General features: G+C 39.5%; 2 protein-coding genes across 6 annotated transcripts in view; one reads left to right on the forward strand and one right to left on the reverse strand.

Moving 5' to 3' along the window:
- Positions 1-4512: 4512 nt before the first annotated feature.
- On the forward strand, positions 4513-7649 carry ssr3 (signal sequence receptor, gamma). Its single transcript, XM_037776236.1, has 5 exons — positions 4513-4756; positions 5568-5694; positions 5974-6072; positions 6529-6660; positions 7359-7649. The coding sequence occupies exons 1-5, from the start codon at positions 4513-4515 to the stop codon at positions 7423-7425; spliced, it is 669 nt and encodes a 222-aa protein (XP_037632164.1). The 3' UTR covers positions 7426-7649.
- Positions 7650-9996: 2347 nt separating this feature from the next.
- Positions 9997-27252, reverse strand: part of kcnab1a (potassium voltage-gated channel, shaker-related subfamily, beta member 1 a) — a 128912-nt gene continuing 111656 nt past the window's right edge. For 3 of the 5 annotated variants that reach the window (XM_037775475.1, XM_037775479.1, XM_037775477.1), the window contains exons 5-14: positions 26912-26956; positions 25815-25859; positions 24029-24072; positions 23342-23428; positions 19468-19553; positions 16668-16788; positions 16279-16373; positions 14942-15062; positions 14380-14468; positions 9997-12752 (exon numbers count right to left, since the gene is read on the reverse strand). In XM_037775475.1, the coding sequence (XP_037631403.1) occupies positions 12663-12752; positions 14380-14468; positions 14942-15062; positions 16279-16373; positions 16668-16788; positions 19468-19553; positions 23342-23428; positions 24029-24072; positions 25815-25859; positions 26912-26956 (823 nt within the window). In that variant the 3' untranslated portion in view covers positions 9997-12662. The remainder of the gene's footprint in view (positions 12753-14379; positions 14469-14941; positions 15063-16278; positions 16374-16667; positions 16789-19467; positions 19554-23341; positions 23429-24028; positions 24073-25814; positions 25860-26911; positions 26957-27252) is intronic. The other 2 variants (XR_005207608.1, XM_037775476.1) reach the window with 2 other exon arrangements.

The following is a 27252-nucleotide window of genomic DNA, read 5'->3' on the forward strand; positions in this document are numbered from 1 at the left end:
AATACAATCCCTTCCTTAACGAAAGCAACATCTGACAGAAGACACGTCGCCAGACGCTGAAACAGTTGAACGGCGCCTCCAGTGTCACCACACAGGTGCTTCTGTCTGTCTACCCTCTAATCCGTTCATTTTACAGCCTCTCTATTCATCTCTCACCCCGACTCAAGGATATTGTTGTCATGTTTGATGACATCAAATCGCAATCTGAGGCCTGAGAGGTGACGGTGAGGGAAAAAAAGTGAAAGCCAGCGATGTTCTGTCCCCTTTAATATTTCCTTCCTCTGTTCTATTTATCCGTTCTTCCATGAAGTTGTATAAAGCAACACAACATAACATCCAACACAACCACAAGTAATTACAAGACTGCCACCCGCTCCTATTCCATTGTTGTCCTCTTAAAGGTGCAGTGTGTAGGATTTTCACGGCATCTAGCGGCATCATCTTCTCCCGTGTGAGCAAGCGTGTAGGAGAACTAAAAACGTGAAAAGCCTAGAGCCAGTGTTTGGTTGGACGCGCTCCTTTTGTAGATATAAACGGCTCATTTTAAGGTAACAAAAACACAACAATTCATATTTTTAGCTGATTATACACTAAAGAAAACATACTTATTAATATTATATTCAATTTCTGCCAATAGATCCCCCTAAATGTTACACACGGTTCCTTTAAGAAAGGGGAAAAAGAGGAAGATGGCAGATCTTCAATTCAGGGAAGACGGGTTAAAAGACCCGTCTATAGAGATAAAAGTTGTTTGAAAAATACTCTGGAGAAGTAATTGTGTATATTATGACATTTACTATAGTCACTTTTCAGCTGTAGTGTGCAGAGTAAAGCTGTGTTGTGGATCGCTCCCTTTCTTTTGGGATCGTCTCAGAGAGGAAATTGAGAAACCAAACGTTTTTGAGGAAAAGGAAAAAATCTATAAACTCCCACTCTGAGCCCCTCCAACTTAAGAACTCATGCCACATGTCAGTGATAAAAGATTAATAAATGTTGTTCCTCTTTTAACCATCAGAAGCCAGAGGATGTTGTGTGACCACACGCCTGCTCAGTCATACTTCATACCACTTGTGAATTATTTTTGCAGTGGCAGGGGACTTCCATAATATCCAACACTGTGGAAAATTACTGAGTTCTGTAGCCACTTTAGATACCTTTTCAAATCCAATAAGCCGGCACTCATTTAACCTCTTCAACTCCTTGAGGGAACCGGCGCCCTCGGATGAATTTACCGTCTTTCAGAGGCTGTAGCGGGCTCAGTTTTAGAGCTAGCACTGGTAGAAATATATTAGTACCAACCATGTCATACTAGCTTGTTGGGAAGGAGGCTAAATAAAGCTTCAAAGTTAGGCTAAATTTTAGCGAGGAAACACTGTCATTGCCATTTTCAAAGGGGTCCCTTGACCTCTGACCTCAAGATATGTGAATGAAAATGGGTTCTATGGGTACCCACGAGTCTCCCCTTTACAGACGTGCCCATTTTATGATAATCACATGCAGTTTGGGCCAAAAAACATGTGTTTTTTTTGTTATTTTTGCCTATTCTAAAAATGTTTTCTGTATACTGGGGTCCCTAAACAGTCTTGGAATTGCATAAATTGGGTATGACTGGAGAGCTGAGACTCTTACTCCATTGGAGTGAGACCATTTTTTGAAACTTGATGTCACTCTATAAAATGACCTGTGGTGACCTCTAGGATAATCACAGCCTCATGAAACTTCACAGCCACAAACTAGAGACTTAGGGCATTCAGAGCAGGGATGGCTTTCATAGGTAGATTGACAATAAGGGGGTTTCTGAGCAGTTTCCAGAGCAGAAGTGCTCGCCATCCAATCGCCGAAAAATGCAATTCTTGCAGAAATCTCAAAATGTCAAACGTTTTTGTTACCTAATCACAGAATGGCTTTTTCTATGCTGTTCCTCAAGGTCTTGGTGTCTTAATGTGGTATTTTGGAGGAATTTTTAATCATTTTTTATCAATTCTCGAGTGGTAAAAAGTGGTTAAATTTAACACCAACCTATGTAACAAATGATATCAACCTAAAAACTGCTGCAACAACTTATGAGACATAGTAGAGCATGAAAATGGCCATCATATACTTCCATCATAATGTTCTAAACCCTTATACGCATTCTTAATTAATTAATTAATGTTTTTAGTAGAACAACTTTACACAGTTAAATGCAGAGCAGAGCTGCATCTCAAATTAATCTTCAGGTTCCCAGCTTTCAGATGATGAAGAGGTTAAAGAAAATGTCACACTCACCTCATCAGATTCTCTATGAGTCGTTTTTATGTGAGTTTGTGCCTGTAAATCAGAAATCATCAGTTATTTGAAGTTGCACAAACATAAACACTGATAAAAAGTACCGTGCAAAGAGATTCATGTTGATCTCATACTGCAGCCTTGGATAGCCGATGGCACAATAGTACTATCTTTACACACAAACATACACACAGACAATGTTGTGGCATGCAGATGTAATAGATGTGAGGCTCCTAGAGATTAGCTCTGGGCAACAGAGAGAAGATAACTCAAAAATAATTTGTCACTATGATAGGTGATCTGTCATAAATGCTCCTTAGGGTACGATCGGAGTGAGCTAAAAGATGCGAGCGCTGCCAGGCACGAAGCCCTGGAGAAATCAACTGTGTGCCAGTGTGAGTGTTTTCCACTTGTTCCCTGTCGGCTGTGGCTGGTCAAGTGTGTGTGTTTGCCCCTGTGGTTATGTCTGTGGTACCACCAAAGCCAAAGTAATCTGGCACAAACATACGCACTAACACATAAGGGAGAGAGAGAGAGAGAGAAAGCGAGAGAGAGAGAGAGAGAGAGAGAGAGATCACCAGCCTTGCCTGGCATCGTGTTGGCAGGCCTTTTGGCATCACCCCCTCCCTCCCTCTCCTCCTCTTCCTGCACCCCTGAAGTGCACGGTTAATCCCTAAGCTCTATCCCCATTTAAAGACAGGGACATCACGCAAACCTGCCTGTCTGCATTGCAGTCTAACACACACACACACACACACACACACACAAACCCATGCACTCAGTCACACGCACATACCGCTGCAAACACACAGAGAAAGAAAGAGAACAGCTCAGCGGGCGGTTAAGCACTGCAGTGGCAGCAGCAGCAGGCCGAAATATCCGTCTGGTTTTTCCACGGTCCTAAAACGTCTCCAGCGGCGGGCATGTGACGGGCTTGGAGGACGAGATAAGGAAGAGAGGGGGACTTTTGCAGATGCTCCACTAATGGGTTATGCATCTGTAGCTGCATGGTCACACTCTCATGCACACCACGGACTGTGGCATGTTTGTCAGATGAGGATGTGTATGTGTATGGAGGAGGAACTTTAAATAGCATCTTGAATATGTGTGTGAGCACTTGAAAGCAGGAGCAGGCCGAGGTATGTGGGCCTGTAGCGTCAACAGAAGTCTCACTTTTTGTTTATGAAAGGAGTTATTCTTCGCTTATCCCTAAAGCCTCTCCAGTCAGTCCAAACTTTTGCTCATATTCTCAAGAAGTAGCTCAAATCTCTCCCTCCTGAATGACATCCACCTTTCTACACTTTGTAACGGCTCTTTAAAACTCCTAAAACACTCAATAAAAGACTTTTTCTCTGGCACTATAAGCGCTATGAAGCCGTGACCTTACTCTGTGGTTCAAGACCTGCAGATCTACTGTTGCACTCATTGCCAGTCCCTCAGCTGGATAGGCTATCTGACATGTACAGACATGTAGATATTGACCTCTAGTGGGCAAAATGTGAATCCTGCAAGTACTTAAACTCTGCTGCAGTAGCTCTAGTACAGAGGACTGCAACCCGCGGCTCCGGAGCCACATGCGGCTCTTTAGCCCCTCTCCAGTGGCTCCTTGTGGATTTTTTAAAAAAATTAGTGGAAATGAATAACTGTTAACATTGAATAACTTTGTTTACATTTCCAGTATTAGGGCCACATTGAGGAAAAAAAATAAATCTGAGATTTCGAGAATAAAGTCATAATATTAAGAGAATAAAGTCATAGGTTTACAAGAAAAAAAGTTGTGGTATTATAAAAATAAATTCATGATATTATAAACTAGTACGTTTACGTGTCATTTTCTTTTTTTCTCATAAAGTTATGACTTTATTCTCGTTATATTACGACTTTTTTTCTTGTAAAGTTATGACTTTATTCTCTTAACATTACAACTTTTTTCTTATAATATTTTGACTTTATTCTGGAAATCTCAGATGTTTTTTCCTCAATGTGGCCCTAATACTCCATCGTACATTTGCACTTTGTCTTATATACTTAGAGTATAAACTGTGTTACCTTCATCACAATGCTCAAATGTTTTGCGGCTCCAGACAGATTTGTTTTGCCTAAAATGACTCTTTTGATAGTAAAGGTTGCTTACCCTGCTTTAGTATGACTGGTAATAAAGGTGCAGTGTCTCTTAACTTCCTCTGGAGGGCAGCAGTGAGGCTGAAGCACCAGAAACCACAGAAGAAGAAGAGAGCCGGGTTTATGCTGACGCGTCTCTCTTCTCCTCATCCACCGACGTGTCAGTCCTCTTCTCTTCTAGTGTCCAGAGCTGAAGACACATCAGACAGACAACACACCGGTCAACCAGCAGACATGGCTCCTAAAGGCAACAACAAGCAGCAGTCAGAGGAAGACCTGCTCCTCCAGGACTTCAGCAGAAACCTCTCGGCCAAATCCACCGCGTTGTTTTACGGAAACGCTCTCATCGTCTCTGCCATCCCGATCTGTGAGTTACACCAGAGAGGCTAGCAATGCTAACTAGCTCATGCTAACACTCCATCAGTAGAGACTGGCGCAGCTAGCAATGCTAACTAGCTGAGGCTAACTAGCTGAGGCTAACACTGGAGGAGTAGTTTAGAGGGAAACTGCTTTAATGATGTTATTAAGAGCACTTTTAATTAACTTTAATACACTTTCACAGACAGAAAAGCATAATAACATAGTGTTATCAATGATAGAATGATTGTGATATGATAAAGGTAGTTAACTGTGATCTGAGTGTTTAAATGCAGGTTAGTTACTATGGTAATAAAAGTTATAGTTAGCTAGTAGTGTTGGTAATTTTATGTTTTACAAAGCAAAATAAGTAACCTAATCTTCAGTTATAATTTACTGGAGAACACCTGAGTTATAACATGTATTTAACCAACATTACTGCATATTTACTGACTTGATCTAATGAGCCAGTATTGATTATTGACTCTATGTATCTTTAACAGAACATAAATTAATTAATAAATTAACAAATAATCAATTAATATTAATAAAATAAAATATTAAATAATAATTATAATTATTAATTAATATTATCAATTAGAATGATTGTGATCTGAGTGTTTAAATGCAGGTTAGTTACTATAGTAATAAACTATATAGTTAGCTAGTAGTCTTGGTAATTTTATGTTTTAAAAGCAAAAAAAGGTACCCAATCTTCAGTTATAATTTACTGGAGAACACCTGAGTTATAACATGTATTTAACCAACTGCATATTGATCATTAAGCCAGTATTGATGATTGACTCTATGTGTCTTTCCAGGGCTGTTTTGGAGGATCTGGCACATGGACCTTGTCCAGTCTGCAGTCTTGTACGCTGTGATGACTCTGGTCAGCACCTACCTGGTGGCCTTCGCCTACAAGAATGTCAAGTTTGTTCTCAAACACAAGTAAGAAGGATGAACGCACTCACTACTCTTGTCTGCATTTGTCCCATCTGAAGTTTCTCTTTGCTGTACGTGCACTTATAATGCTGTCACACTGACACTGTATTGACATAGAATAGGGGGAAACTTTGAAACAAAGTAGTAATCTGGTATGCAATAACATTGTCAATACATTTGGTAAACAAAATACCATATAAATCAAATTAGGGGGAACTGCTGTGTGCCAAGCTTGACAAAAATCTTTCACTAAATATTTGTGACCTTTCTCTCTTCACCCTCAAGAGTTGCCCAGAAACGTGAGGATGCTGTTTCCAAGGAGGTAACCAGGAAGTTGTCTGAGGCTGACAACCGCAAGATGTCCCGCAAGGAGAAAGACGAGAGGTGAAACATGCATCATATTGTAAAGCCGTATTTTAATACAGTGTGTTGAGCTGCTGGAGGTTTGCATTCGTGGTTTCACATTTAGCTTTGACAAGCGAACGAACTTTGGCAAATGGAGCATGAAAAATTGTCCAGATGTACTGCGAGACAGTGATGTTGTTTTATGTAAGTTGACAAAGTGAAAATAGGTTGGAAGTGTGCAAAACTTTGCATAAATAGAGCCAGGGTGAGTTTTTTCAAACAAGTGACACGTCGCTCAGCCTGTTTGCTGACGCACGCAGCAGGTTAGGACATCAAAAAATCTGATGTTTGCATCACGTCCGGTTAGGAAGAGCGGTTACAGAATAAAAGCCTGCTGAATCAGTGTAAGTGAAGGCTTCTCTGCAGTGCCCCTAAGACACATACTGTGCTCTAGTTCTGTATTTTTACATGATACATTTTTTGTTTTGTTTCTAGGATCCTGTGGAAGAAGAACGAGGTCGCCGACTACGAGGCCACCACCTTCTCCATCTTCTACAACAACACCCTCTTCCTGGTGCTCGTCATCGTCGCCTCCTTCTTCTTGCTCAGGAACTTCAACCCCACCGTGTATCCTTTTTAATCACATGTCATCAGCTCTAATAACATTTGGGATTGGTAGCTTTACACATACTCTGTTATCAGTCATCAAATAATAATAATAACTTTATTTATAGAGCACTTTTTGTACAAGAGATGTAGCTCAAAGTGCTTTACAAAAGAAAAAGAAAAACACATTCATACAAGGGCAATGCAATTACAGGACAGCAGATGCTAAAATACATTAGGGAAATTAAAAACAGAGACCATTAAGAATAAGAAAAATAAGAATTAGTAAAAAGAAATTAAAATACAAAAAATAAATTGAATGACATTACTTAATTTCAGAGCTTTAAAAACAAGTAAAAGAACCTTCAATTTATGCAAAAAAATTCTGGGAGTCAATGGAGTGTAGCTAAACCCGGGGTAATACGCTCTTTCTTCTTTGTATTGGTTAAAAGTTTAGCAGCACTGTTCTTAATAAGTAGACATTTTTTCAATTGTCTGTTTCGGAAGACCAGCAAAAAGAGCATTGCAGTGGTCTAATCTATTAGAAATAAAAGCATGTGCAAATACATCTTATATGGCATCTGTCTGAAGATGGCATGAGTGCAGTCCAGTTTTTTTTGTCAGGTGAAAGCAGATGCTGCACATTTCCACACAAATTCTTTCAACGAGTTGTCATTTAACGCTCTGACGTTTTTTGCCTTAACCTACTTTTTTTCCAGCAACTACATTCTGTCCATCAGTGCCTCCTCAGGACTCATCGCTCTGCTGTCCACAGGCTCCAAGTAAAGGAGGAAGAAAAGCTGGAGGGATGGAGGGGTGGGATTGGGTGGAGAAAGTGGGTTAAAGATGGGTATACACTATACTGTTTTTCACTTAAGTTAGGAATGGGGTTTAAGGGATCGAAATATCACATTTCAACTTCATGAAATTCATGATCAAATGTCTGGAGGGTGTTTTCTCCAGGTCCGTCTTCTGTTTTTTGTAACAAATAAAGCAACCAGTATACTTGTTCTCTGTGTTGATTGGATGTGTCTGCTTCAAAGCCCTTTGAGAATAAGATATTGTGAAAGTTGAATTACCTTTTTAAATTATATTGTTGGAGACAAAAACAGAGACACTGATGTTTCCATTGGCGATGCATTTATTCAGAATCACACTTTCATATAGACTATTTACAGAGAAACCACTGATCAGGAGAGAAATGGTACACTGATGGTTTGCATGTCACTTTAACATGAAGAAAGAAACAAACTCAATGTCGAGTCTTTTCCATCCACAAATTTACATGCTGTAGAAAAACAACACTGATCTGAAGAATAGATTACTTGACATTTTTATGAGAATTGATTCATACCAGAACAGGAAATCTTGGGTTAAAATATTATGTGTCGCATTGAAGGACTTTTCATGTTTCCGTTAGAGTTGAGAATTTAACCACAGCTTCATTGTTTCTAGCTTTGCTCCATTTTGACCTTCAGACCTGTTTAACATTGTGAACATGTCAAGGTTATAATAGTCTTTAATTTTCAATTAGTTTTTATCTTATTTTAGTTTTGACTTTTTAATTTCAGTTTGGTTTTAGTTAGTTTTCAGAACTAGTTTTAGTTTAGTTTTATTTTTTTTAATTTTTTTTTGTTAGACCAGCTATAATGTCTCACAAGTTTGTAGCTACATATACAGTCAAAACACATTGTTGGAGATCTGTGTAGGAATGGCGAAAATCTTTAATTGTTTAACTACTGTAGTGAAGTAATTTAGGCATGAAACCATCTCCTGGAAGGTCACGTACATTCAGTTTCTGTGTTTCAATGTCACGAAAAATGACGGAAGTTCATGCTGTCTCCTTTTTTTTCGGTAGTGACACATTATTGTTAAAAGAATAAAACAAAATTTTTATTTTTATTTCACTTCAGTTTTTCTTTAAAGGATATAGTTTTAATTTAGTTTCAGTTAACTAAAAATATTTTTCACTACTTATTTTAGTTTACTATAATAACCCTGTAACATGTTGAAGAACAATTCCCTATTCTCTCAGACATCACTGACAGATTTAAACCAATTTCCCGACACTACCACTGTATCGGTGCATTACATTTCATTGGTACCTATATGAATATTGTATTGCTTGTTTACCTCTGTTGAGCTGGTTTCTGAGGACAAACTGATGCTTTATGAAGCAAATGGCTGGTTTAAGGAAAAGACACTTTTACATCTCTGTGACTGAACTGTTCCTGTGAGATTAGTTTAGGGAAAACAGCCTAAATAATGGTCAAGATGGAACAAAGCCACTGTCATACACCGTAACAAGCTGTAGGGTACGATTAAGTAAACATTGTTTACTTCATTTTAAGTCCCAATAGTTACCTCTACACAAACTGTGCTGCTGTGAGGGTCTTACCTTTGTCCAAATGAGGTAATAGTTAATATATACTGTAGAATAGGCAATCTAATAATATAAGAATCTGCATACATATTGTTCTATTCTCACTTTGTTTGTAGGACAGCATCCAAACACCATTTAACAACTCGTAATGAAAGACATCCCTGATTTTTGTGTTTTCCTGTAGCGGGACTCAAGTCAAGGCACTCTGTCGGGTGGAGACGTCTCCACGCACACCGGCAGGCCGCCGTCCAACACGGTCACTGACTCACACTGAGAGGCAGCTTGTTGACTTGCAACCAAACTAAAAGTACACATTAGTAGTAATAGTAGTACACAAACACATTTTGCCATCAGGAGTTAAAGACAATTTAATATTTTAGTATATAGAGCACTTATTGATAAGTATAGTTAGAGCTGGGCGATAATTCAATATAATTTATGGTCTTTAAATGGAATCATATCGTGATACACAATGGCGGCGGCGTCACAAACTTTCTCATTTTACAGCTAAACCGTGCACTACATGATTCTGAAAACATTTGAGGTGAGAAGTAGGCATTAACGTAACATAATATTGATTCATATTTGATCAGCGCTGCCTAGTTTGACCGTTTGGTCGGAGTTTGCGAGTGATTGACAGCCGGCTCTCATAGACGGCAGCTGGACAGCAGAATCCAGATCAGCTCTTACTGCTTGTTTTCTTCCGGTCTGTGAAATCTTGCAGATGCCGTTAGGAGCACCGGAGGACACAGAGGCACATGATTTTTTTCAGTTTACCTGTCTCATGTACTACTGTCACGATATAGTGACCGTTTTATAAAGTAACTTTTTTAAATCTTATTTGCTCCAATCTCGCCTACTTCAGCTTTAATGCGATTTACAAACGGTGTATATATGGAAATATATATATTTTTTTTTCCTCTATAATTTCACTTGAAACAGTTATTAATTAAATGAGAAAATACTTTTTATTCGTCAAGTATTTACTTCACATAAAAGTATGCAAATATAGGCTTTACCATGTGGTTATTTCATATAGACTTTATTTATTGACATACCAGAAAACTTGATATATGTCGTTATTGAGATATGAAATGACATATATGATAGAAGATTCTGGCCATATCGCCCAGCCCTAAGTAGAGTCAAATGGCTTTAAGTAATATGTCTTCTAAGGCAAAAAATTGCTTTTCTGGATGTTTTTTTTGTCATTAAATTGCTGTTGTTTTGCATTACAATGATGACTAAGAGGAGGTCAGGTCACACTTCTTTGTATGTAACACCAAGTAAAAGCAAATAGTCAGGAGGAAGTCTGTTCATTATCCAAGGCCAGACTTCTTAAAATAACCATGAGCCAAACATGGCTCATCGATGCTTTCCCATTTCTGGCAAAAGTCTACATCAGCTTAAAAAACCTTTTTCTTTGATTCCAATCCGGAGGGTGTTTGTGCTACAAGTCAACAAATGTACACCGAGGACAAGACAGCGACTCAACTGGAACCTGGCCAACATTTCTGCTGATCTCTGCGATGGCTTGTTTTTCCAGATGAAAAAGAACAACATGAACTGTGAGAGCTGAGCCACCTGGTCAGAGATAATGAGTCAAGGTCAACGCTTAACAGAAGCTCATTAGTTTCAGAAGCTCCTGCTTTAAATAATGCCGCTATTAATACAGATTTTATAATCTGACGTCACGATGCAAAAGAACAAAGAAAACTGATGAATGCTTCTATGAAATATCGTTCAGGAGCCAAGAAATGAATTGTGTGACAGTGTAAAGTCAGGATGGGATGAAGAGCGACTCAAACACTGCAGTGATTCTGCAACAAAATAACTCTATTTACATCTTATTTATATTTATATATTAGCCATACAGTACTGGGAAGTCCTCATGTGCATGAGAGGCTTCTTCATGGTGTTGCTTATGTTACAAGGTATGCATTAACATTTTATGTACATCCCCATAAATTCTCCAAACAATATCTCAAAATGTCAAAATAAATTTATATCTATTATCTACTCTAGAATAAATACTGTAATCTTTGCCACATCCCTTTGCCTATATGCCTCTTTGTGCCATTAACAAGCAATTTCTGCAGTTATAACCAGCCAGTCATCCTTTTATGATATAGATTTAAAGTCCTTTTTCTGCATTGAGGCAATCAGCGATGTAGGTTCAGTTCACAAGCAGAGAAGGAGTCAAACGTCTCCATAATGAATGCAAACTGTGAGAAAAGTCGTCCACTTCTTCTTGCAAAACGTTATTTCTCTCTTCTATAATCTACTGAAGCAGAGCAGCAGTTCCTGAAAGAGACCACACGGGGGGGACATGCTTCACTCTCTCTTCCACCGATGCTCCACAATCCTTTGCTTCACAGGACGGTAGGCCAGCTTGCGGTATTTTTTCGATCAAACTCTCAAACTTTCTGTTGTTTCATTATGTGCTTTGTAGAAAAGTAAAGAGAGGCACACTATAGCAGGAGAAACATGCACCTGTTGGTTAATATACTCCAGATTTGCAGCCTAAAATATCTACTGTGCTATACTAAATATAGGAGTACATTTGGTAGGTAGTTTAAAGCTGATTCAAGATAACAGGGGACTGGTTTGTTGAGGCCTCACTCTTTTTTTTCAAGAAGTATGAGCACTGTCGTGTTTAAACCTCACATTTCACAAGAAAAAGACATTTTATCCCACGACTCTTCAGCGTGCACCTCTGACACAAGAGGTGAGAGTATTGAGCTCGCATGGTAATTCATTTTGCTGTGCTGCATAGCAATTGAATGAAAGCACTGACTAACTGACCGGGGGTGTTCATGCAACAAAAGCGTCTCCGTGTCTACTTTCCTAGTAAGCCACCTCTAATGTACAAGTCTAAGGTGCTGGTATATTGATGCATTCAGCTTGTGGTACGATTCTCATGAATAAAACATGTGCTCAGTATGAATTTTGTGCTCAAATTAAATTACTTGTGGGTGGAAGTCTGGGCATTAGAGAGGAAGGCTTGAGACCTGAGGGTCTGAGTCATCGGCCGGAAAAGCGAGTAAGTAACAGAACCGTCTCACTCAACAATTACTATCAAGGTGCCCTGGAGCAAGGCACTTTTACTTGAAATACTCCCATAGTGCTTTTCATTCTGTACTGCTCAAATCCCAACTGTGAATGGGTAAAATGGTGTGCATGTGTGTAAGCTGTCCTTGCATACCTTGTCATCTGATATAAATTAATTAAATTTCTTAATGAGGCCCCTGGATGGAGTTGAACCGAGATGTAGTGCTCTAGATGGGCATGGATACTAAGCTCTGCATAGTTATATTAGAATGGACCGGTGTTGGAAGGGTTAAACCTTGGTTTTGACTCACTCGGATGGACTAAGTTGCGTTTGAGGCTGCAAAAAGCTGAGTGTTGGTAAGCGTCTCCTGGCTGAGCTGGACTGGACTGGACCTGAGATGAACCTGGTAGAGCTGATTGGAGCAGGACGATGCTGGGCTTATAGCGAGGCTCTCTGCTCCAGGCTGAAGTGGAGCTGGAGCTGAGAGAACCATGGACTTAAACATTGAACGGTGGGTCCATGGTAGCAGTATGGTTAAGTAGGAAGGTGAGTAGGAAGGCTGACCTCTGTAAGTCCCACCAGCCTGGTCTAAGAGCGGTAGTCCTTCTTACTGTACGGCCTGTTGCCCAGGATGTGGTCGATTTCAGACACCACGTGAGACGTCATCTTGGGAAGGACCTGGGCAACAGAGAGAGAGAAGTGAATTGAATATTCCCGGCAGGAAGGAAGTGAGAAATACAGGGAGGCAAAAGGGGGAAAAGTAAAGAAACCTGGGTGTGTAAAGACAGGGTTCCTACTAGGGCTGTCGAAGTTAATGTGATAATAATGCGTTACTAATAATGCGCAATACTAATGTCTTTAACACATTAATGCAACTTGCGATTTTTAGGTTGTAGCAGGCTCAGTTTAAAGCTAGAGTGAAGATACTGGCATCATATGAAACCTAAGAAACCTAGAAAAACCTAAGGAATCCATTGATAGCAACCACGTCATACTAGCTTATCGCGAAGGAGGCTAAATAACGCTCAAAACTTATGCTAAATTTTGGCGAGGAAAATCTGTCATGGCCATTTTCAAAGGGATCCCTTGACCTTTGACCTCAAGATATGTGAATGAAAATGGGTTCTATGGGTACCCACGAGTCTCTCCTTTACAGACATGCCCACTTTATGATAATCACATGCAGTTTTGGGGCAAGTCATAGTCAAGTCAGCACACTGACACACTGACAGCTGTTGTTGCCTGTTGGGCTGCAGTTTGCCATGTTATGATTTGAGCATATTTTTTATGTTAAATGCAGTACCTGTGAGGGTTTCTGGACAATATGTGTCATTGTTTTGTGTTGTTAATTGATTTCCAATAATAAATATATACATACATTTGCATAAAGCAAGCATATTTTCCCACTCCCATGATGATAAGCGTATTAAATACTTGACAAATCTCCCTTAAAGGTACATTGTGAACAGATACAAAATGTTAGATTAATTTGTAATTAATTGCAATTAACTATGGACAATCATGCGATTAATCTCGATTAAATATTCAAATCGATTGACAGCCCTTGTTCCTACACATTTTCCATTTCAAAATTCCATACTTTCCCAGACTCAAATTTCCAGACTTCTTGGTATATTTTTCAGGCCATATTGACTTTGTGACTCGGGGTGTAGAGGATGCTGTGACGAGACTACAGTGCTTTTGTCCTTGCATATGGCTCATAATCACCACCTCCCCCCCCACGGTGGAGATGTTGAATGATTATACACAAAGTTTGCATCCAGCTTTCTTTTCCCATTTGGAATTGTTAACCAACCAAGCTTTTGTATTTGGGATTGACAAGCCAGCCCTCAGAAAAACTTGCATTTACCCACTATGGCTGCTCAGTCCACAGCCCTACGCAGAAAGTTAGATGATGCTCCACTATCAAACATCTTGGGGCAGAGCTGTGACGTACATGCACAGAGGCAGCTCTGCGTAGGAGTGTGTGTTCAGTCGCACTGACTGCTCCAAATGCCATGAAAAACACTCTGCTTGTATGTTTTATTCTAGAAACAGTAATGTTTTTCTATATTCTCTTTTTTCTCCATACTTATCCAGACCTTGAAATTACGAAAATCAAATTCTATACTTTTCCCCGCTGTGTAGGAACTCTGTAAAGAGATTCTGATGATATGGGGAAGCTTTTTGATCTTGAAATCGATCGAGCTAGAGGATAGCCGTAGATACAGCTGAGGAAACTAAGCAGGCAGTGGACCTGAACGCAGGTAAAAACAGCTGTGTTTGTGTTCGTGCATGTTCCCACCTGTATGGCCCCGAGGTTCTCCGTGAGCTGTTCAGGGTTAGACGTTCCCAGAAGAACTGAGCTCACTCCTTCGTTTCTTAGACACCACGCTGGAGAGAGAAAGAGAGGTTGATATTCACACAGCGGCCACTTGATGGCGCACTGCTGATTATTATCATCTTATCCTCTACTTGCTCTTCCTGGATGCACATAATTTATCACATATTAGAAATCCAAGTGTTTGTTTCAGTCCATTTACTTCAAATTGTAAACCTTACATTTCCACCAGTAATTTTACCAAAGTGCACCACCGATTTTTAAATGTTTGAATACTTCTACCTTCCAGGCAGCTCAGACATTTCATGGGTGCACAATGACGCAGCTGAAAGCACAAGTCTGTGTGTCGGTGAAAATCAAACCCACGAGACAAATAACAAGCAGACACAGACATTGTGTGAAGGATGATGTGAATTTGGTCACGTCTTGCATTGAAAAAGGTTCCTGTCTGAAAGCCCTGAGCAGTTTTCAAAGCCCTGCTTCAGGCTGTCGCCACAGTATCTGCTGAAAGAAGGTGAAGACTTACCCACAGCCAGTTGAGGCAGAGTGCAGCCCAGCTTCTCAGCAATGTGGTTGAGCTCTTTCAGCTTGGCTTGTTGCTTCCTTCCATCCTCACTCACTATTTTCTCCTTCAACCACTGATACGACTGGCGGGAGAGAGGAGAGGATAGAGGTTGAATGAACGAGTGAGGAAAGGAAGGAGAGGTTAGACAAAGAAACAAGAAGTAGAGACAGATCAAATAGGGCGAGGTACTGTATGTAGGAGATATGTAATAAGAGAGAGAAAAAGGGAAGTCATAGATGAGAGAACAGTCAATAGGTCGAGGCTGTAAGTACTGATGAACTGTGAGCACTCGATATAAAATGCATGAACAGTCAATTAGCTATGGTGCTATAGACATGACATCATTTAATCATTTCAATAAAGACAGGTTGTATTGATCTGCTTCTTATACACAGGCTGGGATGGATAATTTGTTCATATGTCACAGACAACTTGTGTTAACTCTTGTCTGCTTCGCCAAACTGGGGGCGTGCCGACCATCATCTACTGCAGGTAATACACCGACTATGAATAAGTACCTCATACAACCCCAGTTCAAAAAACCCAAACTATCCCTTTAATTCAATGTCTTTTGGATGGTGAACCTTTGCAGACATACACTGCTGAGGTTGAATAACCTGCAGTGTTGCAGCTCCATAGGCAATAAAATGTGTGTGTTTACACATCCTTCCATACGTCCAGGCTGGTTTCACAAGCAAGTAAAAGATTGTTGCTTTGATATATTTATAGTTAGTTAATTGGTTACAACCTTTTGGCTTGTGGCCCCTAAAATGGAGCAGTGTCTACTGGCGACCGCTTGTCACAGGTTACGTTCTCAGTGTCGACTAGAGTTATGAGAAGGCCAGAAGAGGTGGAAATATGAAGTATTTGACAGGAAAAAAAGTAAAATTTTGTAACTAATTAATTATTGAGAATTGTTTCAAGAAATAAGTGTCTGTAACTTGAGAAATTATTATTATTTTCACTTGTTTTAAGAAGGTAAGACCTCAAAGACTCAAGAGTAAACTCTGGGTAAATAAAAAAAAACCAAAAAAAAAAACCTGGACAAACAAGCTACAGCTTTGGCAGCTTCTGCAGAAAACGTTTGCCTTGTTGAAGGACAGTTAACAAGCGTTCCTCATGAAACTAGTCCCAGGTCTAATTTTTTAATCCCTGACGTTGACACTTATTTAAAAAGTAAAATCTGTTAAGGACAAAAGCTTTCAAATCAGTTCACATCGTCATCCTACGTTGGGAGCAGAGCAGATAACCTTTATGTGCCATAAAAAAACAAAAACAATGAAGTTGAGCTTGCATACCTTCATGGAAGCCCTGGAAGTTTCAGGAATGCCATTCTCATATTTTCCTGTGATGATGCCGCACGCCAGCGGTGACCACGTCATCGCCCCAACTCCTGTCACCATGGAGACCATAGGGAGTTAAACAGGAGGAGTTTTAGTGAGATGCGTCGAAGGCAGAAGAGGTGTGAAAGAGATGTGTGAGAACAGTGCCAGGAAAGTGAAAATGTATGAGAAGATAATTAAAACTCAGAGGGAATGAGCAACAGAGATTATATATCTGTTTAATTCATTCACTTTACTCATCTATGACTAAACTGAGTGTAAGAATGTTCTGACGATAGGATGTTTGTCTTGTCTTTTCATTTCATCATGAGGCACAAAGTACACAACACACAAAGAATACTTGCCTATCTTGTGGTAAAGTTCAGGCAGTTGCACTTCTACTTTCTCCCGCTGGAAGAGATGATACTCTGCCTGCTCACACACCGGAGGAATCAGATTAAACTGTCTTGCCACCGAATACGCCTCCTAGAGATAAAAAAAGGAGGATAGAGAAAAGGGGCGATTTAAGAAAGAATAAAAGGGATGATAGTCGGCGACAGCAAACGTTAGATAGCGATGGGTTAAACTCAGGGAAGACATGGGAGGCTGTTAATCAGCTTGTTGGAGCGTGGCACACATTCAAATGCAGGGCTCACAGGAAGTCACATAATCAATATTCCATATCACAACTCTCCGAGGCATCATATTAAAATTTCTCTCTATACCGTCTTATCTGGATTTCCATGTGTCCCTCAAGAACACATGCCAGAGGACACGCACGTAAACATGTTCTTTAAACACTCCCCACTCTTTTATTTTGTAGGTCCCCCTGCTGTGAAACACATGTCAGGATGAGAGAGCAGTAAAAGAGAGGGGGGAATCTTTTCAGCGTGACGCAAGGATAATGTCGGTGCAATTACTCCTGCAAATTACATGTTGCCCTTCCGTGCTGCAACCCCATGACATGCGCCTCGAGCCTGCGTGTGCATGTGTGTGTACTGTGCTGCAGCCTTGTCACGTACACTGAGAAGACGTGTTTACCTCCCTTCCCCTTCATTATTGACGCTATCTAAATTACACGGCTTTCATCTAGGATCGTGTTCTACAAAGATATCTGCTCCTTTTCAGCGTGATCACAGGGAGAGGATGTCAACACATGGCGCTGTGCTCAGAGGGGGGAGGGAGACGGTGAGAAAGAGACCAGACAGAGGAGAGAATGGGTGTTAGGTCCTTGAACGTCACTTTAGGCATGTGCTCATTTCATAACTCTCTGCTGTGGCTTCACACTCGTTACTGTAACGAGAGTTGAAACGGGAGGTAGATTTTTTTGAGACAAGAGAGGAAACAAAGATGGAAGAAACCACTGTGCCTATCTGAAAACTGTTTTAAAACTTAAAAAAAAAACTCTAAACTACTTTAATCGTCACATACATGAAATTTGACCTCTGCATCCTAAGCATTAGGAGCTGTTTCTGAAACTGTACAGTGTGTATAGTCCCTACTGTTTCCACCCCGGACGACAACAGAGCTACACCAACTGTCGTTTCCCGGCGGAAGAGAGCAGTCTATGCTCGCGACACAGCGTAGTTTGAGCTCAAGTTTGGGCTGCGCTCGATGCAGTGAAAAGCCGTCGTGGCGCGGCGCAAGCCATTTGAAATAACGGGTTTCAGAGCTCAATGGTGCTGATGTGTTGCGTTGTGTCTGAAAGGACCTTCAGTGAATGAGAGATGGAGAGAGAAATTGAGAGAACTAAGAGAAAGAAATACTCAAGCAGGGGCAAAAAATAAATAAAAACGTATGAATATTAGATTATCCCAGAGATTCACACGCCAAGTTCACACCAGAGCGGTGAATTATTCAGTTTTCTTTCCTGGGAGTTAAAGGTAAAAACCAAAAGTTTAACATAAAAATGCTGTTGCAGTGGACTTTTTATTTTGTTATTTTCATTCTTCGGGGAGCAACTTGGGGTTCAGTGATTCGCTCAAGGACACTTTGACATGCAGACAGGAGGAGGCAGGAATCAAACCGTCAACCTTGTGATTAAAGGACATCCAGCTCTACCCCCTGAGACATAGTCGGGATCATTCTTCCTTTCATTACTCTTTCACTACCTTGACTATGCATAAGCAATGTGTCCAATGTGGTACAAGATAATGAGCTGCTGAAAGTCGGTCCTAACGATGAAAAGTAAAAGTAGAACATAAGTATAGAACATAAGCAGTGTGTCTGGACCAGGGGTCTCCAACCTTTTTTCCTCTGAGAGCTAATTTGATGAAATGAAAGTGGCCGAGAGCTACTCATAGCAACAAGTTGTACATCGCCAATAGCAGACATCATTTCTGTTTTACTTTAATGGTCCTTTAATAACATTTCAGCCACCGCAGTCATCGCCTCCGTTACAATCCCACCATAGGCGAAAGGCTTTTTGTGTTTTGTTAGGATGTGCACCACTAAACGAAGCCTCTGTTGCTGCGTTGGCCTTCTTCGTCAGTTTGGTAAACAGAGACTGTCGTCTTTTAAGTGCAGTTTTCAGCTCCTTTACCTTCTCTGTTCATAGACTGCTACCAGCCGGAACGAAATTTAAACAGGTTTACAAAGTGAATTTGTGTTTATGTAGGCTACATATTCTTTGAACCTTTAGCGAGTCACTCAGAAACGGGTAGCCAGCAACTGGTAGCTTGCAAGCTACTTGTTGGAGACCCCTGATCTATGGATTCTTGAGAGTTTATTCTGTGGATCATTTAATCAATAGTCCATTCAGGATAAATAAAAGGTTTTAATCAGAGTTTCTCCCAAGCAAAGTGGCTATCTTCTGTTAATCTAGTCAGTGGGATATGAAATCTAATCTGCTAAAAGCGGAATGAAACTTTCCCCAGAAACTAATTCATTTCATTCCTTACCTGTGACCAGATGAGGCGAGTTTAAAACTGCAGTACAGCAACTCAATAAGAGGTGCTCATTTAAATTTAAATTAAAGTTGACATTCATTCTGCTCCCTATGTGTTACTTAGAAACTTTGCTGAGCTAGAGTTCAAGAACTACCTTTATTATTTAGTGAAGAAGTTTACAGAGTAAACTAAATGACCCACTTGAATATTTTCATTCTTTTCTACTTTAAAAGACAGTTGTCAAGATAAATAATGTCTCCAACTCCGTGCTGCTTACCATGATCTCCATGGCCGTCCACCGAGACGTCCCCCAGTACATCGCCATACCCTGGTTGATCACATAGGTCATGGCTCGAACGATCTCTGCAGAGATATACACACATCAGTCAGCTGGATCAACAGTGAACAATCTATTGATCCATTCCACCCTGTACAGTAACACAGTAACATTTATCCTGAAATGCTCCTCTCACCAAAAAACAAAACACATCCGTCCCTGCTGGATCAACTTTAAACACATTCAAAATTCATTCAACAAAACGGGTGAATCTTTTCGGCTGTTCCTGAGAGTCCAAGGAGACACACGGTAGAAGAAACAAATCACCGGCACTCACAGATAAAGGGTATTTCTTAGTTTATTCTGATCTTACCACTACCTTGCACCCGACACTGTTCAAGATTTGGAGACGTGCTCGCTGCTAATTTCTATTTTCTCACATGGTCGAAACCTTGTTGTGTGTGCAAAGACAAAATATTCCCTCTACTCTCGAAGCAGCTGTTAACAGGAATCAGGGGAATTCAATGTATAAATTAAAGCCATATTTCACCGAGTAGAGTTCATTTCAAAGTTAATAGACTAAATTAAGGCTTAATGAGTGAGAATGGACGTAGGAGAGACTATTGTGTGGTCTAAAATTATAATCAATTTGTCAATCGTGCTATCTGAAAAATGTCATCAATTTAACTCAATAGATGAGATTAAAACCACTTTATTAAAAAGTAACCACAAGAAATCTTCATAATAACAAACCAAATCACAGCGTCCTTCAGACCATTTCTTTCTTATGTGTTTATCATGTCCATGAGGTGAATCCTAACACACTTGTAATCCTCATATTAAAGGCAGAAAACAGAGCTGGCACTGACAGAGAAAGTGATTGAGCAAATGTTTTGTTTTGTTTTTTTATACCAAAGATGAGGATAAAGAACATCAGACGTGACTTGCCCGGAGGCCGGCAATATATTCTGAATTGACAGCAGCTAAGACTCATGAGAGCAGACGCCAAAGGGAGAGAGAGAGAGAAATGGACGAAACCCAGAAAACAAACACATCACAAAGGAAAAATGAAACAGAGAAATCAAAGCGGGCGTTTAGGAATGACATAAAAATCAGAGTAAAATTAAAATGCAAAATCAGAGATAAATGGCAACCCTGAGAGCACACACACACTTCAACAAACTGATGAAGTAAAAACGAAAAACTCCTCAGAGGCCACCCGCCTGCTCGAGTCTCTCTTACCTGCTGACGGCTCATCACCCGTCCCTAACAACTCCGGGGACGAACTAACAAGCTCACATACTAAAGCCTCTCTGATCACACTCAAGCCGCTGCATTTTTAATGACGCAATTAGCTCCAACACTGCTGACTGAGCCAGCCAACAGCAGTCAGGGCCAACATAAACTCAGATTAGGACTGTCATTAAGGTTATTCATCATCGCGCCATGCTCACTCCAATTATACTGCAATCCATGACTGTGGCAGCAGGACTCCTGTATTTCACTTTACATAACTGGCTCTTGGCAAAACGACAGAATATGAGGAATAAGAGGGTCAAAGAAAATAATGACAGGAAAGAAAAAGGTTAGAAACAGAATCACAAAGAAGAAGAAGTAGATCTGTACAAGAATATACGGTATAATCAAGAAGACTTGACTTGTTGTTCTCCCTTCAGTTTGGTTAAATGATAATTAACAACCTGAAACACAGATGCCTTACTAAATACCATCCTGCCGAGGGAAATAACACAGTATTGAGAAAAGTAAACAATCCCATCTCTTGTTACTGCTGCCTTCCTCTCCATCTCTCTCCCCACCCGCCCGACATCCAGCTCCAGCAACATGCTGTGATTGTGCACATTTAAATGCTACTTGCCTCAATTTCCGGGCCAACATAACCAGAGAGAGGAGAGGATGGAGAGCAAAACAAGTTTGAGGAAGGAAGAGTGATAGATCTAACAGTTGAAGGAATTAAGTAGGAAATGAAGAGTGAGTGCAGATGTTGGGAAAAAGTAAGCTCAGTTTGCAGGACAGTAGAAATCTATAAAGAGGCAAGAGAAAAGTGTAAAATCAAGGTCTTTGTGTGAATGCATTATATCCTACACTGCTATACTAAATTATAAAAACAGAGCTTCAATATCACAGTTTTTTAGACCTATAGGCCTAAATAATATCGGGCAATATCCCTTAATGTTGTTGAATAAACTCTTATTTCCCACTATAGCAATCATATGCAAACTGTCATATCAAAGTAAAAGTTATTTTGATGAATTAAGGTTATCTAGAAAGTCTTGTTAAGCTTAATTACATATATTTTAAAAAGCCCCACTGAAGGAGAGCAGGAATTCTGAGAAAAACAAGAGCGAAGGCAAATAACTAATTTGCAATAGCACAAATTTCATGGTAATTAGGTGATAATTAGCAAGTAACATATTTGAAATTTCTTTGGAATTACTGCCAAATTACCCCAATATTTACCTCAAAATACATCGGAAAATTACTTTATTATAGACATTATTTAATAATTATATGCTAAAATAGCATATAATGGTTAAAATAGGGCCTTTAGGCTTGAGAAGCAGCTGTGCGCTGCTCTTCATCAGAGGTGGAAAACCAAAACTAATAGAAGACACTTCTGATCAGGTACAAATCTCACCATTGTGTGACTTATTGTCTAAACAAATGTAACTTGGTAGCTGATATAATGATTCAGGGAGTTTTTTAAAGAAATTTCAAAGACGTTATTTGCTAATTATTATCTATTTACCAGCAGACATGGAAATAAAGCATATCAATTAACTTTGTATTCTTTTCCTGAAATGTATTAAATTAATTACCAGCTATTTATTACTGCTTATTGGGAAATAGCACAATATAATTATTGAATCATATTTATAATAAAGTAATTTAAAAATACATTTTGAGGTAAATATTGGGGTAATTTGGCAGTAATTCCAAAGAAATTTCAAAAAGGTCACTTGCTAATTATCACCTAATTACCATGAAATTTGCGGACCTGTAAAATGAAGTGTTACCAGAATTAACATGCAACTTCCTTACTGATTAGCTGTGAGCACTAATTAATAAGGCATCGAGAGAAAACTTGCAATTAAAGGGCTTTACCTGTAGAATGCAATAATTAATTTATGATGACTAATGAGGAACCAGTGCACTACTAATGCCAATAAACAACTTCTTGATGACAAATTATACTGTCTAGGACTGCATGCCTCTCTTTAGCTAAACTGAAGAACACTTCGACATCTAGTTCAATACAACAGGAACACAAAACAGCTCCAACATCACCAGTTATTATAACATTATCCTGAAATATCTTCTCTGTTAAAGACACCGTACAGAAACTGAAAATTCAAACATTGTGTTTCAGGCCAAAGACATCGTGTGGATTTATTATTTAGTTATTTTCAGACTATTTAATTTCTCTTGCAAGTACACATCTGCCCTCTAGCCGGTGAACACCATATCAACAACCTCTCTCCCCAATCCCCCAACAAAAACCACAGCAATCCTGAAAAAGGCTGTTTTATGCATGTTCTCATTTTATTATTCGTTGTATTGGCAACACATGCACGCACTAGAAATCTACAGCATCCAAACTGTCTATCTGGATCTCAGAGATTTACTACAAGTGTTGCTCACTTAAACTGAGCAAACTCTGAAGAGACATCACAACTCAAGTCACTCAAAACTTGATAAAAAACTGTATAAGTATTCTGCTACAAAACAGCAAAGGCACACAAATCATAATCACTGAAACAAATACCATCACAAACACAAGCCCTTGCTTAACATCATTAATGACACTTGATTTAATTACTTAGGAATAAAGTTAAATGTTGATTGGCTGACTCACCCTCCATGGGAGTATTGCTGTCAGGGCGGTTGGCAAAAACGACATCTACATACTCCAACTGCATCCTTTGTAGAGAGCCTTTGAGACCTGAGAGACAGAGAGATGCAGAGGTTGAATTAATTAAAGCACTGTGTAGTGGAAAATATATATATTTTTTAAAGGTCTCCTATTGTAGAACGTGTCTTGTTTTATTATAAAGCAGGTCTAGGTGCTATATAAATACTGTGAAAGCATCAAAATGCACAATCCACACAGAAATGCACAGTCTATATTCAGAAACTGAGCTTTTAAACGAGCCGTCAGGACTTCTGTAAGGTTGTGATGTCACAACTATACAGTCACTGGTAGAAGTGCCGCTAAACTCTGCATAGTTGACGCACACAATGAGTCCTGAAAACGCTGACCAATCAGAGCAGACTGGGCTTCTTTGGGAGGTGGACTTACAGAGACAGGCGCGAAAACAGAGTGTTTCAGACAGAGGGTGTATACAGGTATATTCAGACAGTCAGTATGAGAAAAAATAATGTTTTTTGAACATTATAGCATGTAAACATGTTCTAGTAGAATCCTAAAATACAAGTATGAACCCTTGAAATGAGCGTATGTCTCCTTTAAGGTTTGTTGTAAGTGAAAAAGTCTAAAGTAGTTGTTTTGCTCATCTTGTGTCAGTGTGTCTGCATGTCTTACCTTCAATAATGTGTTTCCTGGACAGTCCTCTCTCCGTCTCTGCTCTGATGGGATAAACACAAACCAACGATAAGCTACACTGTAAATCTTTTTCAGTCATTAATTCACTTTTGGGTCTTGGACAAATGTTCTATGTGTACATTTTATCCCACAGAAAAAGGCTGTAAAAAGAGTGATTTCTGTGCTCTTGTGTCCTCCTCCTTGCAAAGTGTAACATCATGTAACTAACAATGTAAATGACTGAATAGACGGTATGAGTGGGTGAATGAATCACCAAGGCAGTATACATAGAGGAAAAAATATATATGAAAAAAACAACAAAAACAAAACAAACAAACAAACAAAAACATCCCTCTGCTGCCCGGGGATCCCATGATCATTATAGACATAAACCAACAGCATTCAGACTCAAAGTAATTAGATAATTATGCTAATTTCCTCATCATCCATGATGATATCCACAGAAATAGCCAAGAGCATACATAACATATATGTATATATATGAAATAAACAAAGAATGTACATATGCTATATGATGTACACGCATGACATGTATGTATTAGTATGTGAAATATGAATGAATGATTAAACAACTAAGTAGGCAAGGAAAATACATAAAAACATAGTTGGAAAAGACAGAAAATATTAATAATAAAACACTTATTTTCTCTCGAAGCTTTGACCAGCAGATCATATTTTGTGTTTTGGCATCATGTAATTGTGTTGTAGAAAGCGAACTTCAATATTATCTGAACTTTCTGGTACTTAAACATCAGTCATCTAGCTCTCCAAGCAGACTGAGAGTCATTTAAAATCACTTTTTGACCCCGGCCGGGTGGGGCACGACATGAGAATGTGAGCATCAGGGTGTTTTATGTAATTGGGTCAGTGCGCTTTCAACTGTTCAATATCGTACACTTCCAAACTCTGGAGGAGAGGAGAGGTGGAGGAATGAATCTTCCTCACAGAGATGAAGGAGTGCTCAGAAATAACTTCATCTTTATCACCAGGCCCAGATGGACAGTCTCCGCCAAGGAGTGTGTGTGAGTATGTGTGTGGTGTGTGTTATAAAACACATTTCTTTATCCCCTATCTCTCTCTTTCTCCAGACTCGGCAGAGGAATTGGTTGTTCCGTTGGTTATTGTACTGGTTACTGAATGTGACATGACGTTGTTCAGGTTGTTACAGAGAAAAACTTTAGTGTTGGGAGGCTAAACTATTATTGTCTTTGAAATAGAGCTACAGATGCTGAATGCAACAAGAGATATAAGGACATAACCGGTTTGTGTAGGATATTCATGACTGATTATCAATAGATTTGAGCACCCGATTTGTTGTAATTTTCTGTGCGACTCTTTTAGAAACACTCCTCTCCTCTGATGGACTTTGACGTTTTACTCACTGATATTTTTAACAATATTTGAGAATGTTTTAATTAGTGTGTGACAAATTGATATAGTTGATTTAATCAACAGATCTGTAAAACTGAGTTTCTCCACATAGAATTTTACAAAAGCACCACTTTAATTCTTGTGTTTACCGGAGATGTGCTCATAAGTTTCTTCGAAGTGAGTCATTCAGCATGAAAAAAAGCATAAAAAACGACTAATCGACTAAAGAACTCTTAGTTGACTAGGACCAGAACAACTGATTAGTCGACTAATTGATGTGATTTGTTCTCAGATCTCTCTTGTAACACAGATCTTGATACTTCCTAAATAAATAAAACTTTTCACACTCTGCCTTCAGGCATGAAAATTAGAGTTTAAAGAGCTTCTTACTTACTTTCCTCCCCAGTAGAGTTTAGTTGTAATGACCAAACTGGATCGCCTGAGAAAGATGCAGAAAGATGCAGCAGAATGAGTGACACATGATGCATTGTACTTGCTACCACATCTGGTCCCATCATGGATGTGTTTATCCCCGACAGTGCTGATGCTGCTCTCTCTGCTGAGTTGTTGAGTTAAAACCATAATCAGCTGTTCTCGCTGTCATTGAGGTACATTCATGACCAGTCTAAAGCAGTTTAATGCTCCTTTCCCCTCCTTTCCTCAAACTGATATAACTAATATGTGTGAATATGCCACCTTTATATTGCTTAAGAGGTTTTGGTGACACCCTGTCATTGCACGTCTGGTGCTCTGTTAAATCATTAAACATCTCCAGATATTCTTCAGCATCACAAAAGTAACCTGGCAAACATGATTTCAGTAGTCATCGCATTAAAGGATAAACTTGACACATTTCATCAAATGACGGTTACAGAGTTGCTAATTGAATGTGGACTTTTCCTACAGCGACATGAGTCACATGTGACGAATCAGTACATGCTGTATCTGTGACAACTGAAGAACATCACTTTGAATATAAAATATTAAAATACTCTATAAAGGGAGTATTTGAGATTTGTGGAAACGGAAAATGCCTGCAGGCAGACTTTTATACAGTAACTGTTTCATGCTGCTGTACTGTGATGCAATGTGTTAGCATGTGTGTGTGTGTGTGTGTGTGTGTGTACACAATAAGGAATGTAGTCTGATCTGAAGAAATAAAAACAAAACCCTGACAAGGCAGAGATCATAGTCCAGATCTCTGCATCACTTCATATTTATCATATTTATAAGTCCGACATCAAACATCTCTGTCTCTTACACACACTTACAACACTAACACATGCGTTTGCACACACCAAATGAAAAACATTTCTCATCCCCATCCTCTTTGTCTTTCTTTCATACTGTACATGCCTCACACACACACACGCACACGCACACGCACATGCACACACACACTTCTTTCGCTGCCTCTTGCAGCATACGCACACACACACATGTCGTCGTCCTCCACCACCTTTCTCTCACACACATTTATGTCTCCATTACCTCCAGCATTTCTTCTTGATAATGTTTCCTAGAATGATTTCGGCCCTGCAAGGCAATATAAATGAGGTGGCGTTATTAAATTGCAGTTTGAATTCATAAACACTCGCTCCACAATATCAATTCATTGTCAACAAACTAAACATCACCCCTGTTCATTAAAACAATGGAGAACCACTTTGTCCATGAATAGGCATTTAGATGGTGCATTCAAATTTGTGTTCCATTATTGCTGTTTTTTATGCATTTATGCATTGTGTGGTGTGTTACGATACAGCTAAAGGAATCACTCCTTAGTGGTCCTTATAGTGGGGAAGGGTTTAACAGTAGAAAGATCAATTTGG

Source organism: Sebastes umbrosus, chromosome 7, assembly GCF_015220745.1.
Source record: "Sebastes umbrosus isolate fSebUmb1 chromosome 7, fSebUmb1.pri, whole genome shotgun sequence".
Lineage (NCBI taxonomy): Eukaryota > Metazoa > Chordata > Actinopteri > Perciformes > Sebastidae > Sebastes > Sebastes umbrosus.

Bases quoted from the DNA above. Each gene is read 5' to 3' on its own strand.
- ssr3 (XM_037776236.1), top strand. From the start codon at position 4,513: ATGCTGACGCGTCTCTCTTCTCCTCATCCACCGACGTGTCAGTCCTCT. The intron at 4,757-5,567 runs GTGAGTTACACC...GTGTCTTTCCAG, and splicing joins CGTCTCTGCCATCCCGATCT to GGCTGTTTTGGAGGATCTGG. The intron at 5,695-5,973 runs GTAAGAAGGATG...TTCACCCTCAAG, and splicing joins AAGTTTGTTCTCAAACACAA to AGTTGCCCAGAAACGTGAGG.